At 40.4% G+C, this 12883-nt stretch overlaps 1 protein-coding gene across 3 annotated transcripts in view; it reads left to right on the top strand.

Moving 5' to 3' along the window:
• The window catches only part of LOC122615370 (probable nuclear hormone receptor HR3), a 29414-nt gene extending 19992 nt beyond the window's left edge, over positions 1 to 9422 (top strand). For 2 of the 3 annotated variants that reach the window (XM_043790384.1, XM_043790386.1), the window contains exons 2-9: positions 3300 to 3527; positions 3831 to 3999; positions 4169 to 4338; positions 4561 to 4664; positions 4733 to 4879; positions 4955 to 5198; positions 5259 to 5409; positions 5470 to 9422. In XM_043790384.1, the coding sequence (XP_043646319.1) occupies positions 3300 to 3527; positions 3831 to 3999; positions 4169 to 4338; positions 4561 to 4664; positions 4733 to 4879; positions 4955 to 5198; positions 5259 to 5409; positions 5470 to 5590 (1334 nt within the window). In that variant the 3' untranslated portion in view covers positions 5591 to 9422. The remainder of the gene's footprint in view (positions 1 to 3299; positions 3528 to 3830; positions 4000 to 4168; positions 4339 to 4560; positions 4665 to 4732; positions 4880 to 4954; positions 5199 to 5258; positions 5410 to 5469) is intronic. The other variant, XM_043790385.1, reaches the window with a different exon arrangement.
• The last annotated feature ends 3461 nt before the right edge of the window (positions 9423 to 12883 follow it).

Genomic DNA, 12883 nt, shown 5'->3' on the forward strand with positions numbered 1-12883 from the left:
AATAATATAAGCAGGTGTGTACATTTCCGTTGTACATTTCCAGAGTTTCGCGGCATTTGGTCACACTGTTCGTGAGGTATTATGTGTGAGTTATTTTTTATATCATTGCCATAGTTTCTGGCGCTGTTATTGTTATTTTATTTGACTTTGCCGTTCGCCGCAGTGCCAAAAACTGCAATTCATATGCAGCGGCCCCCGTTTCCCCCTGCGGCCAGCTCCCCCGCTCCACGATCTTCCAGTTTTTCATACATATATGTATATATGTATGTGTGTGGGTATTTTTTCGTTAGCACATGTCGTTGCATATTAATTTTCGTGTGCCAGTGTGCACACATGCATGTGCGAATGCTTTTCACACTTTTTACTCGCTTTTCGCTGCTGCTTCTTGGCGAACTGCATTTTTTGCGGGTATGCATTCGCAATAAAGAAGAACATATTAATTTTGACTTCTGGTTATTGCTGCACCCAGCAGAAGCAGTGCAAAAAGAAAGCGAGTCCGCGGGGCAGTGCAAATAAATTGCATATGCAAAATATCTGGGCGGTTTTCCGCATGTCTCTGCCCATTCAGAATTTATTTTATTAAACCGCTTTTCGACGGCAATTAATTTGCCTTTGGGTTGAATATAGGCGGAGCAAACTTGTTGGTTGATCAACCGCGAGATGCAGTTTTCTTTAGTTGATCAGCTAATACTGGTTTTTCAGCGGACAACGGTGCGTGTACGTGATGTTGTGGAATTACCTAATAATTGAATGGATGCGTTTTCATTGAGCAGAGGCGTTCGTGCCGCTAGTGAGCAACTGCCAAAACAGTCGCAGTTAATTAAAAACGTATCGAAACTCTTGGGCACTTATTATTGATGTTTACTTAGACTAAATTCAGCTTTTTATTCCCGACTTTTACCTCTGATAAGTAAACAATTTCACCCAATATTTGCCTTCCTTTCGAGAAAAGTATGTCATAAATTTTGTTTTCTCGCCGTCAAAGTACACAAGCAAAAATGCCAAATAAGACAATAAAATGTATTTCATGACACACTTTTCCGCGCCGCGTATTAAGTAAATATTTGCGCCTGTTATTTGGTAACCCAAATGCGGGGGAAAATATGCGTAGGTTCAAATTTAATTACCCAAAGTCACCTTTTTGTTACCGTGTAAGCACATTTCTGTCACTAAGGGTTCTGAAAACGGGTTGATTTTAAATTGTTCAGGTGGAAAATAACAATTTAAGTGCGTAAAACCCATAAAAATCTATTTAACTCATTTATTTCTTCATATATTACACTTATATTAAACGACAAAACTAGGAATGAGGAAACTATACCAAGCAAATACTGCAAATGGTTTGTATTGCTATTTAAAGCTTATATTAAGGATAAGCATTCAAAAATAATTCAATACAATTCAGAGTATTTTTGAATGTAGCTCCACCTTAAAGAAATACAAATGCATATGCTGTCGCTTGACTTATCGATTTCCTGAACTGCATACAAATGAGTGGGAATTGCCTGTAAGTTTTGAAGCTTTTACTTGTCATAACGGTAAAAGTGCCCCGCTCTTTGCTTCGCTCTTTAGTGCAGTTGCCACCGACTTATCTGTCTGAAGACCCATAAACACGCACATTCCGGTACTTCAGATAACAATTTATGTGTACGATTTCGGGGGAAAGGCCTTACAAATACTGCATTTTCCGTGCAAGTATTTCGGGTATTTCGTAATGCTTGAGAACGATAAAAAGTTTAAGGCGGCTTAAGTCAGCTTGAAAACCCCTATAAAACCCTCTTTAAAATCTTGTTCACCGATGACGACACACATTCTAGCATAATTAAATTTAAATATCTGTCTGCGCGCTCAGATGCAACGAAAGAGAGCGGCTCTTCGGCTGGGCTTAAGAGAAAGCAAAGAGAGTGCGCGGCAGAGAACTTTCTTTTCGATTTTGTTTTTGTTTTCTTTTTCTTCGCTCGTTAAGAATGCTGTGTGTGTGTTGGTGTGAGATACTGCCGTGCGGGAAAGGTTCATTGACACTTGAAAAACATTCAGTCACTCACTCACACAACGCCAGTCGGGTTACTCACTCACTCATCATCTGTCACACATTTCTCCGATCCGATACAACAAAAAGAAAAACAAAAAGGCAAGCAAAGCAGCAGCGCTTGGCACATTTTTCAAGCTGCGCTTGTGTTTGTGTTGGTATTGCTTTCGGTTGTGTTTTGGTTGTTCTCCCTGCTCTCTGCCGACATCGACGTCGGCGTCGAATTCGCTGCCTCTGCGGATGCTGCTGCTGCTGCTGCTGCGGCGGCGGCTTTTGTGTTTGTGTGCGTTCGGTTCAGCGCGCATCTTTCATCCTCGTGGGTAAATACAAATACAAGTACGCAAGGCAAAGCGCCTAGATTACACAATACCGCCGCCAGACGAGACCAATCTGCCCGCTCGCGCTCTCTCCCTTGCACATCTACTCTCTCGCTCTCCCGCACTGGCTTTTCGCTCCAACACTGCACTGCAAGGTGCGGTTACTTTAAATCAGTCTCTGGTGGAGCGCAGAAGTTCTACCTCTCACCTCTCTAGTGATTAATAACTTAAATGGTGATGTTTAGCAGATGATGAAACATAAAGTTTAATCTTAATGCATGCAAAAAAGAAAATAAAAAGTAAAGGTACCCATTGATCGTTGTTCAATAAATCAACTTAAGTTGGGACCTAAAAATTTTATTTCTAATGCAGGCCAGTGTAAGCCGCTGCAAATCCTAATTCTCCCCGTGAACCAGTTCTCAGCGACGCGATGGTGCACTGCTGTTGATCAGGAAGTTGCATCACCGCTGAAAGGATTGCGGACTGCAAGGGAAATCCGAACAGCTGTCGCACTGTCTCCCTCTCCCTCTCGCTCTGCGAATGCATCCCCCTCCCTTCCGCACACGGCGCATTCTGCATTGTCTGCGCAGACAAGTGGCTTAAGGTACCGCTACCGCCTGCATTGTGCCGCTCAGATAGCACACAACCGTATTGCGCAATAGTTCTCTGGGGTCGAAGTGGCTTTGTCTGAACTCCGACAATGGATAGGCTGGCAGCGGGAAATCCATTGATTGTAATTGCGGGGCGTTCACTATCGGAAATTGCTCGGGCCCCAACTTAAAGGGAACACTCTGGCAATACATCTTTACTACGTTTGCAAGTTCTTTCAATATAACAATCTCACTGTACAGCATAAGTAGTCGAGAACTATTGGTAGTATGTAGTACTATATAAGATTATTATATTATTTTAAATATTATTCTAAAACTCCTCTTCCCGCCTTATCCTTACAGCTCAAATTGAGATAATTCCATGCAAAGTCTGCGGCGACAAGTCATCCGGCGTGCACTACGGAGTCATCACCTGCGAGGGCTGCAAGGGATTCTTCCGAAGATCGCAGAGCTCCGTGGTCAACTACCAGTGTCCGCGCAACAAGCAATGTGTGGTGGACCGTGTTAATCGCAACCGATGTCAATATTGTAGACTGCAAAAGTGCCTAAAACTGGGAATGAGCCGTGATGGTCTGTAGAAAGTGATGGATGTGGCACCCAGAGTAAAGAGCTAGGGAATTCAATTCACATCTAAGAACATTCAATACTCTTTAATAACACTTTTTAGTAACAAAAATTAGAAATGGTATTTCCGACATTCTGTTCACAATAATTTGATAATAATTGATTCGAGTATTATTTTGAGAAGAAGTAGGCCAGACTACGAGGCAGTAGCCTCAGTTCAGTTTTCGCACTTTTCTTTGGGTGCCAGCGGTCAATTCGCGCACTGCATTAATGTGTTAATCCCGCCCATTTGACCACACCCCCTTGCAGCTGTAAAGTTCGGCAGGATGTCCAAGAAGCAGCGCGAGAAGGTCGAGGACGAGGTGCGCTTCCATAGAGCCCAGATGAGGGCCCAAAGCGACGCGGCACCGGACAGCTCCGTGTACGACACCCAGACGCCCTCGAGCAGCGACCAGCTGCATCACAACAACTACAATAGGTGCAGTATGACCGAACCGAGAATGACCCCCCATATAGATCCGTCTGCGATCCGCCTGACTCCCGACCCACTGTTTGACCTCGCTCTTTATCTCCCTCCTCTCGTCTGCTCTTCTCTTCCCCGTCTGCCATCACCGCTCCCGACCCGTAATGCCCTTCTTGTCACTCAGCTACAGCGGCGGCTACTCCAACAACGAGGTGGGCTACGGCAGTCCCTACGGATACTCGGCCTCCGTGACGCCCCAGCAGACCATGCAGTACGACATCTCGGCGGACTACGTGGACAGCACCACCTACGAGCCGCGCAGTACAATAATCGATCCCGAATTTATTAGTCACGGTGAGTTGGGCGGTGTTTCTTGAGGGGATTCTAAGCAAAGAGCAAATGATTAGTAAATAGTAACTACACATTAATTTTTCTCTAGTAGTAATATACCACCAGACTTTAAATATAATAATTAGTCAGTCTGGAATAATGTGATAGTAATAGCCTTCTCTTCTCTAACCTTCTCTATATATTTGAAAATCCATTAATCCCTGCATGAATTCGGCATCTCTCCAGCGGATGGCGATATCAACGATGTGCTGATCAAGACGCTGGCGGAGGCGCATGCCAACACAAATACCAAACTGGAAGCTGTGCACGACATGTTCCGAAAGCAGCCGGTGAGTGTTTATCGGCAAAGCCCGAAAGTATACCTTTGATAATGGAATATTCTGAATATGCTGAGCAGGATGTGTCGCGCATTCTCTACTACAAGAATCTGGGCCAAGAGGAACTCTGGCTGGACTGCGCCGAAAAGCTTACACAAATGATACAGAACATAATCGAATTTGCTAAGCTAATACCGGGATTCATGCGCCTGAGTCAGGACGATCAGGTGAGTTTACTATGCGAACATAACTTGAACCAACTACTAAAAGTCTGATTCGCTGTCTTACCTGTTTTCGCCTAGATATTACTGCTGAAGACGGGCTCCTTTGAGCTGGCGATTGTTCGCATGTCCAGACTGCTAGATCTCTCACAGAACGCGGTTCTCTACGGCGACGTGATGCTGCCCCAGGAGGCGTTCTACACATCCGACTCGGAGGAGATGCGTCTGGTGTCGCGCATCTTCCAAACGGCCAAGTCGATAGCCGAACTCAAACTGACTGAAACCGAACTGGCGCTGTATCAGAGCTTAGTGCTGCTCTGGCCAGGTGGGATTCACTTACATCTTAAATAGGCTATATCTTAAATATGATAAATCTTTCCCTCAGAACGCAATGGAGTGCGTGGTAATACGGAAATACAGAGGCTTTTCAATCTGAGCATGAATGCGATCCGGCAGGAGCTGGAAACGAATCATGCGCCGCTCAAGGGCGATGTCACCGTGCTGGACACACTGCTGAACAATATACCCAATTTCCGGTAGGTTGATTGGGGAGACTATGATTTTCACAGGGCACTCCTAATGTTCCAATTTTTCAGCGACATCTCCATCTTGCACATGGAATCGCTGAGCAAGTTCAAGCTGCAGCACCCGAACGTCGTTTTTCCGGCGCTGTACAAGGAGCTGTTCTCGATAGATTCGCAGCAGGACCTGACATAACAAGAGCAGCAGCCGTTCCTGGAGACGACCGCGGACGACGTTGCCGAGGATGCGGCTGCCACCGGATGTGTCTTGCCGCCGGTGGCGCCCCCTGCCGGGCAGCAGCCAGCGCTGCTCGAGGACTGAGGGCCGCAGGATGTGGCAACAATAATTATTTGAGTAAACACTGCACTGCGCATGCAGCAGATACAAGAACTTTATCATGATTTAAGCTAGCATACAACCAAGGATGTGATCCTCGCCAAGGACTCACTTAAAAAGAACTCTATCTATATACATATATATATTATATATGACAGAGCGGATGACGCAAAGGGAAGGGAAAATATTTCAAAAATATTGTTAACTCAGTTAAGACTTTTGCTTCGTAGAGAACCGAAACAGAAACCGAAACAGAAACCGAAACCGATTGCATTTCGAGCAAGGGGCATCAAACTGATTTTCGAGGTTATACTACACATATAGTACACACCCATATATACATATATATGTAACTTCTAAACTTTCATATCCAGGCCCGAGCAGATCAGATCGACTAAGTACTTAAAACCAAGCGAAATTCTCTACACCGCACAGCCCAGAACCCGTAGACCCCAATAATTCAATTCGGTTAGTGTTAACCCCAGAAAGCCCGAATCCGATCCCGCCTAGGTTGTCTTTGCCTTATGTTGTAACTAAAGTATGTGTATCATATATACAGCAGATGTATGTATAACTATGTCGTATCGGTTATATACCTAACAACATTATTTTTTGTAAACAACAAAATCGAATATCTCGGAAAATGTGTTCTTATAATTATATTGATTAATGCAATTACAATATATTTACAATTTACCGTTACGTTTTTACATTATACATAAGACGAAGAGAAGGAAACGGAAGTTTAAGGATTAGGAAGCTAAATAAAGAAAGGCTTACGGACGAGATGAGCGATGAGTAGCAGTTAAAGTGAGCGAGAAATCGAAAGAATACCAGAAAATTTCAAGCAAGCACATAAAAGTATGCAATATTTTGTTTAAAAACAACTTTTTATTAGTTTCTTAAATATAACATAATTACGTACATACACACACGTATATATAGGGCTATATATATCTATATATATACATGATAGACAAATCCCAATCCGGTTCCAAGGTTTAGTAAAAATAAAGAGAAATAAAACGAAAAACAAAAACTTTTGATATGAAATCCTACGCATAATTAACAACTTTTATTGTTTCTAAGACTTAAACTTAAACAAAATGGAAACCAAAACAGACTGACGGACCGACCCCGACAGCATGCCACGCCCTCCCCGCCCCTCCCTCCGCAGATCCTGGCAGAAATTTCGAAGGAGTTTGATACACAAACCGAGAAAACAAATCTTCAAAAGAATATAAAGACAAACGGCGACTTTTTGGTTAATACATTTTAAAGGAATATACAATTAAATATCTGACTGACTATACAAAGACGTTACACACACGCATACACACACATACACGCATGCACACACAGCTTACATTACATAAATTAGTTAAACTTAGAGTAAACAAACGACAACAAACACATTGGATAGTAGGTGATAATTGGTGTGTCTTAAATAAACCTTTCCCCCTTCCCGCCCCGCCCACTTGCTTAATACCCAACGCCCCAAAGCCCCACATTTTTACTAAATTTAAAGCTTAATCAAAACTTTTTTGAAATTATTCAAGAGAAAATTTCAGCAGGCAGGCATAAATATTAATTAACATTAATTATAGCAAGGAAACTTATAAATAAAATGTATACAAGAAAACTAAAAAAATTAAATAAATTACATTTTGCAAATTCCACAAAAAAGAAAAACATGATTTTGCAACTTCACTTAAAATCCTTCCCCTGAATCCAAACGAAAAATATTTACACTAGCTTACATAGAACTGGGACGAGGACATCAATATTTCAATTGAAAAAATCTATGTTAATGTAATCGATCGATTTGGACATATTTAAGTTCGACATTTTTGGCCTTACAAAACAAAAAACAAAAAGAAGAAACCTAAAGTACTTTATATATATACAAAACCATATATACAATATAGAGAATACAAAACTAGTTTTAATTTATACAAAGCAAGGGAGCAGCTTTCAAACTCAAAACAAAAATATCCCCCAAAAACAACAACTTTGTTAAAAACTACGCATAATAAAGAAAATAATAAACAAAGTTAATCTATAATATAAATTGAAGTTAAGTTGGTTTGAGCGGTCGACAAGAAGAACATAAATGTATCTTTAAATGATATATGTATTGTTAAATTTGTATGCTAAGTTTTTAGAAAGGTTACATTTTTAAAGAATAACAGAAGATCGCGAATACGACAAGGTGTAAAATGAGTACATTTAAATTAAAATTTAGCATATATAATGCATAAATATTATGTTACGATATTTACATTTATATAAAACAAAACAAAAAACTAAAGAAAACCGAAAAAAAACAGAAGTCCCATATTAAAATGAAATAAAATGAACAGAAGCTATAAACTGATAAGGGAATTCTGAATCTTAAAAATAACAGAAACCGAAAAAGGTAAACAATTAATTATACAAAACCAAAAACTTATAAAGAATGAAAGGCAAATTATATATTATATATATGATTAAGTAGCATTAGGCCGACTGTTGCACATAAACACACACCTCACACCCACAACTACACTCAGACAAACTCACACTTGCTAATAGGAAAAGCTGCGAAAAAAGGAGCTTTCATAAACACATTAACATTAAGTCATTAATTTTTTCAGTGGGTAAAAAGCAATACGAAATAGTAACTGACATGAGTACAGTGGATACTCGCCAGAATAGATCTTAATTTTTCCATTTTATTTTTATTTGTAAATTTAAAGTTTGACTGAGCATAATCTGATTAATTGGGGTTTCCACCATTTAACAACCATTTGTTGGAACGACTTAAATTTATTTAAAATAATGCCCATCTCGTTACCTAATAACCACTGTACTGTCTGTATATTTTAAATTTTTTTCATCTCACTTTTGAATTTCCTGACCGACAAAACGTGGCGTATGAGTAATAATAACTAGTCCGCAAACTTTGTTATTTTTATTTCAGCAAGTTAGACTCCGAGCATGCTTAATTTCAAACAATACTATGCGATACTATTCAGTTTTTTATGCCAGGGCACGAACATAAATAAAGCCGAAATTAACAGATAAACCGATATATTATTTGTGTATGTGGATCGGTTGTAAACAAATAAGGCGGAGGCACACGAATGTTGCATAAACCGAAAACAAAAACAGACTAGGCATCAGCTATCGAACAGGAATAAACGATATTTTACCACGTGCATAAAATGGAGAGGAAATCATTTTTTATAAACTATCACACATTCACAAACAAACACAACACTCTCACACGCATGTAGCTTTAGTTTACTAGGTGAATTCGTTTTTATATATTTGTAAATTGTTTTTAGGTAAATTGAATTATGTATACACAGACATTTACAGACATATATATATATGAATATATATATATATATATATATGTATATATGAATCTCGATACATATACACGCATATATATGGAACAGATTATATATATTATGTCAACTTCATTATGATTATTACGATTATTATGATTCAATACAGAAACTAGAAAAAGGCAAGCATCAAATGGTGAAATCAAGCAACCAAAATATCCGAGAATAAAGTGCTGGAAAAGCCGTTCAAGCCGCAGTTGAAGATGCAGAGATCGGAACAGAGCAGAAATAATTCAATTCATTCTTAACAATAAAATGTAATCTGAATTATACAAAACAAAACAAAAAAAGAACAACAGCAAACCGAAAAAGAAAACAAAAGAAAATCATAAAGAAAACATTTTGCAAAGCTTTTACTTACTGGGAAATTCGATGGGTAGCGGATCAGGGGCGAGACATCACTTAATGGCCTTTATTATGCCGATTTTCCAATTAAAAATTGTATTAATTGGCCAACGGCATTGTTCGATGCTGAATTTTGCATTTATAATCCGCATTAATAAAACGTCAATCATTCGTATGGGAAGTGCAGACATTGGCCACCAAGGCAGGAAGTGTGCGAGATATTCGCACGGAAGTGGACAATGTGGGTACTTTTAAGTCAGCATAATCTTACGCACTGCTAAGGTAAGTATCTACACGGTGTTTTGAAAGAAAATCAACCACCAAAGGTTTTGAAAAATCAGGTTTTTAAAATGAACTAACGAACAAAAATTTTAATAAATAAATATGGTCCAGACAAATCCACAGATTGCAACGTGAATCCATTTGAACAGTAATAACGATATTTCTGATTAAGGTTCTCCTTAGTTGGGCAAATATTTGAGACCTTTAAAGTAGTTTAAGTTAATTCCAAAAAGGCCACAGAAACCATAATGTTAAGTAATCCGGAGTTGAGTAAATCAAAGTGAATATAATCGTTAAACAAACTGAATTCTCCACATGAGTGAGAACACAAATTCCCATGTTATTTAGGTCGATTGCAGTCAAGTGTATGCGATCATGACTCATTTGATAGCCAACCCGCTGGGCAGACCGAAATGTCTCCAGAAGGCCAAACATTGTGGCTGTGTCCACATGTAAGCTCGATTTCTGCTGAGTTCAGCAAACTTCTGCGGCAATCTGTGGAAATGCTCAATCGTCTAACTCGCTTCTGATGGCCATAAATTCGAGCACCCCTCTGCCATCGAATCGCTAGTTTCAGTCTCGGAGGCCATAAAACGTGCTGCATACGAAAGTCAAGTAGATTCTTGTGTGTTGCTTTTCAATACGCAGTCACAGAGTGGCAACAACCACAACGACACCTGCGCTCCCCGTTAAAGGCAAATCCATGTTTTACCCAAAGTAAAACTTTTGCCCCACTAGCCCCCACTCAAAACAACGCACACGTACACTTGTGGTCAGAACTAGATTTATGGCCACTTTCACATACTCGTACACGCAAGTAGCCGATTCCAAATAAAGTAGCAAGGTCACTTTTAAAGATGCCAGTAAGCAAATTGCTTTCCATACGAGTAGCTCCCGAGTCTGTCCTTAAATCTTAACAATTGATTCATCAGAATCTCAGATTCAGGGTCGTTAATACCGTGACTGATGTTTTGTTGGTAGTGGGTTTGATTTACTGATGGTTGGGAATTCATACAAATTAAGATTATAGCAATTTGTTTATTAGTGTCAAAGTAAGAACAAAGCGTTTCCATCCCTATATTATTATCAGGATACACAGCCGGTTCGATCTATTCTTGTCCGTTTGCTTGTCCGTCCGTATGAAGGATGTTATTACCGCTGAGTACAGTTCATGTGTAGCATTGATGCTTTTAAGTATTTAAAAAACTCTTTACTTGCACTGTGAAGTTACCGTTACAGTTGTACACCAAATCGTCTTAAAAACATTGCATCACACAATTACGAGATTAAAAATTCCTCGGACTTACGAACAATAAATAACACTACTTAAGCCACATGATACAAACTGGTATTTGCCTGATTAAGGAAACGCGTGTGGAAAGCGTTTTGACTGCCCGATTTTAAAGATTCCAATTTTTATTTACTGCTCGATGTGAAGTTTGATCCCAATCGAGCTCTTTAATGTGGTCATCAATTACATATGGGTAAATGAAGCGCGAAACTCCGGCGGCTGGCTATGCAAATGCATAATACATACACACATTTTCACTTTGTTGTTTTCATTTCGATTTTTCCCAACCATGTTTTTTATTCAGCTTTGGTTTGGCTCTGCAATTTTAACGCGCTTCCGTCAATTAAACTTACGAGGCGTAACTGGCAAACTGGAAAATTGTGTCACACACAAGCCACCCGAAACCCTCCCACCGGAATGGGGTGGTGGTGGCAAGTCGCATCGAGGGGATGCGATGTTGCACATGAATGTTGCATGTTGCTTACATTCGCATATGCGGCGATGATCGACATAGTTAAGTGAAAATTTATTGCTAAAGGAAGTGGCTGGCGGACGGGGAGACAACGGCCTGATGTATCGGTTTCCGGGGCTTTCGGTTGGCTTTCGGTTGGATAATCCTTGGCCGGCCATTCGGCAGTGAAAGGCCGTCAGCACAACAGGTTAAGCAAATTTGGCATCGGCACTTTCGTTTGCATTGCCGGCACCGCCGTTGGCCATCTCCAATATTAATCTTTGGCCAAAGTGCACAGTGTTTCACTCTCCGACCTTGCGCGGCATTTCTGTGTCCATATACAAATGAGTGTTACCTTAAGTTAAGTTACCTTAGGTAAGCAAATATTCACAGGTAATGAAGGGATTCTAAAGGCTTTTCTTATCGAAAAAATCATAATCATAGGAAACATAAATGGAAATACCATTTATGTATACAAATATTTATAAGTCCATTTAGACTTGAAATAGCCATTGTTAAAAGAGTTTAAAACTATTAACTGTCGTGCAAAGTAGTACAATAAATAACAGATTGGTTCGACATCTTTTACCTCCATTAAGAGGGAAGTATTTTTAGCCGATGTTGCCGCTATCCACGCAAATGTGGTGCTAATAACCCGGTGCCAGTCAGCCACCGCATCGAATCGAGCCACTTTGTGTGCAATTAATTTTGACACTTTTTCGCAATTGCGCGATCATGGTGGAAAAGTGGCCCGAACCGGTCAAATGGCCCGATCAAATCGCCAGCTCTTATGATTATATCATCAAAATGTGTCTGTTAATTGCCCAACTTCTGGCGATGGAACCCCGCGAGGAGAAAACTTTTCTTCCCGCAGCAATTGCAGTCCAATAAGTGGCCGTGGATGTATCAAAGTTATATCATATCAGGCGGAACAGCGCAGAAAAAGCGGCCAGAAAAGCCAAACTAGTTGGATGAGACCGTCTCCATCGGGGCGAAGACAATGACCAAGTGTCGTGCCGGTCTGGATTTGTCATTGTTATGCAATCGCCGCGGCGTGCCAGTGAAACCAGTTGATTAGCTCGTAGAAATGGTTGAAATGGTAGAAATGGTAGAAATGGCCGAAGTGGAGCGCTTCCTGCATTACATTCATGGCTATACCTCCAGTACCTTCCACGCAGACCCAGCGGCCAGAATGGCCAATCAAATGAATTGCCACCGCGTTGCACATTCAAATTGCAATCAAATGCAGGTCGGCGCGGGCGCAGGAACACTGCTACAAATTGCCTTCAATTTACTTTCGAAATATTTTCAAAATAAACAAGAGCATCGACAATCGATGCAGTCGTAGCACCAGCTTACTTAGGCTTACTGAATTACTCTTACAATTT

This window comes from Drosophila teissieri, chromosome 2L, assembly GCF_016746235.2.
Source record: "Drosophila teissieri strain GT53w chromosome 2L, Prin_Dtei_1.1, whole genome shotgun sequence".
In the NCBI taxonomy this organism is placed as follows: domain Eukaryota; kingdom Metazoa; phylum Arthropoda; class Insecta; order Diptera; family Drosophilidae; genus Drosophila; species Drosophila teissieri.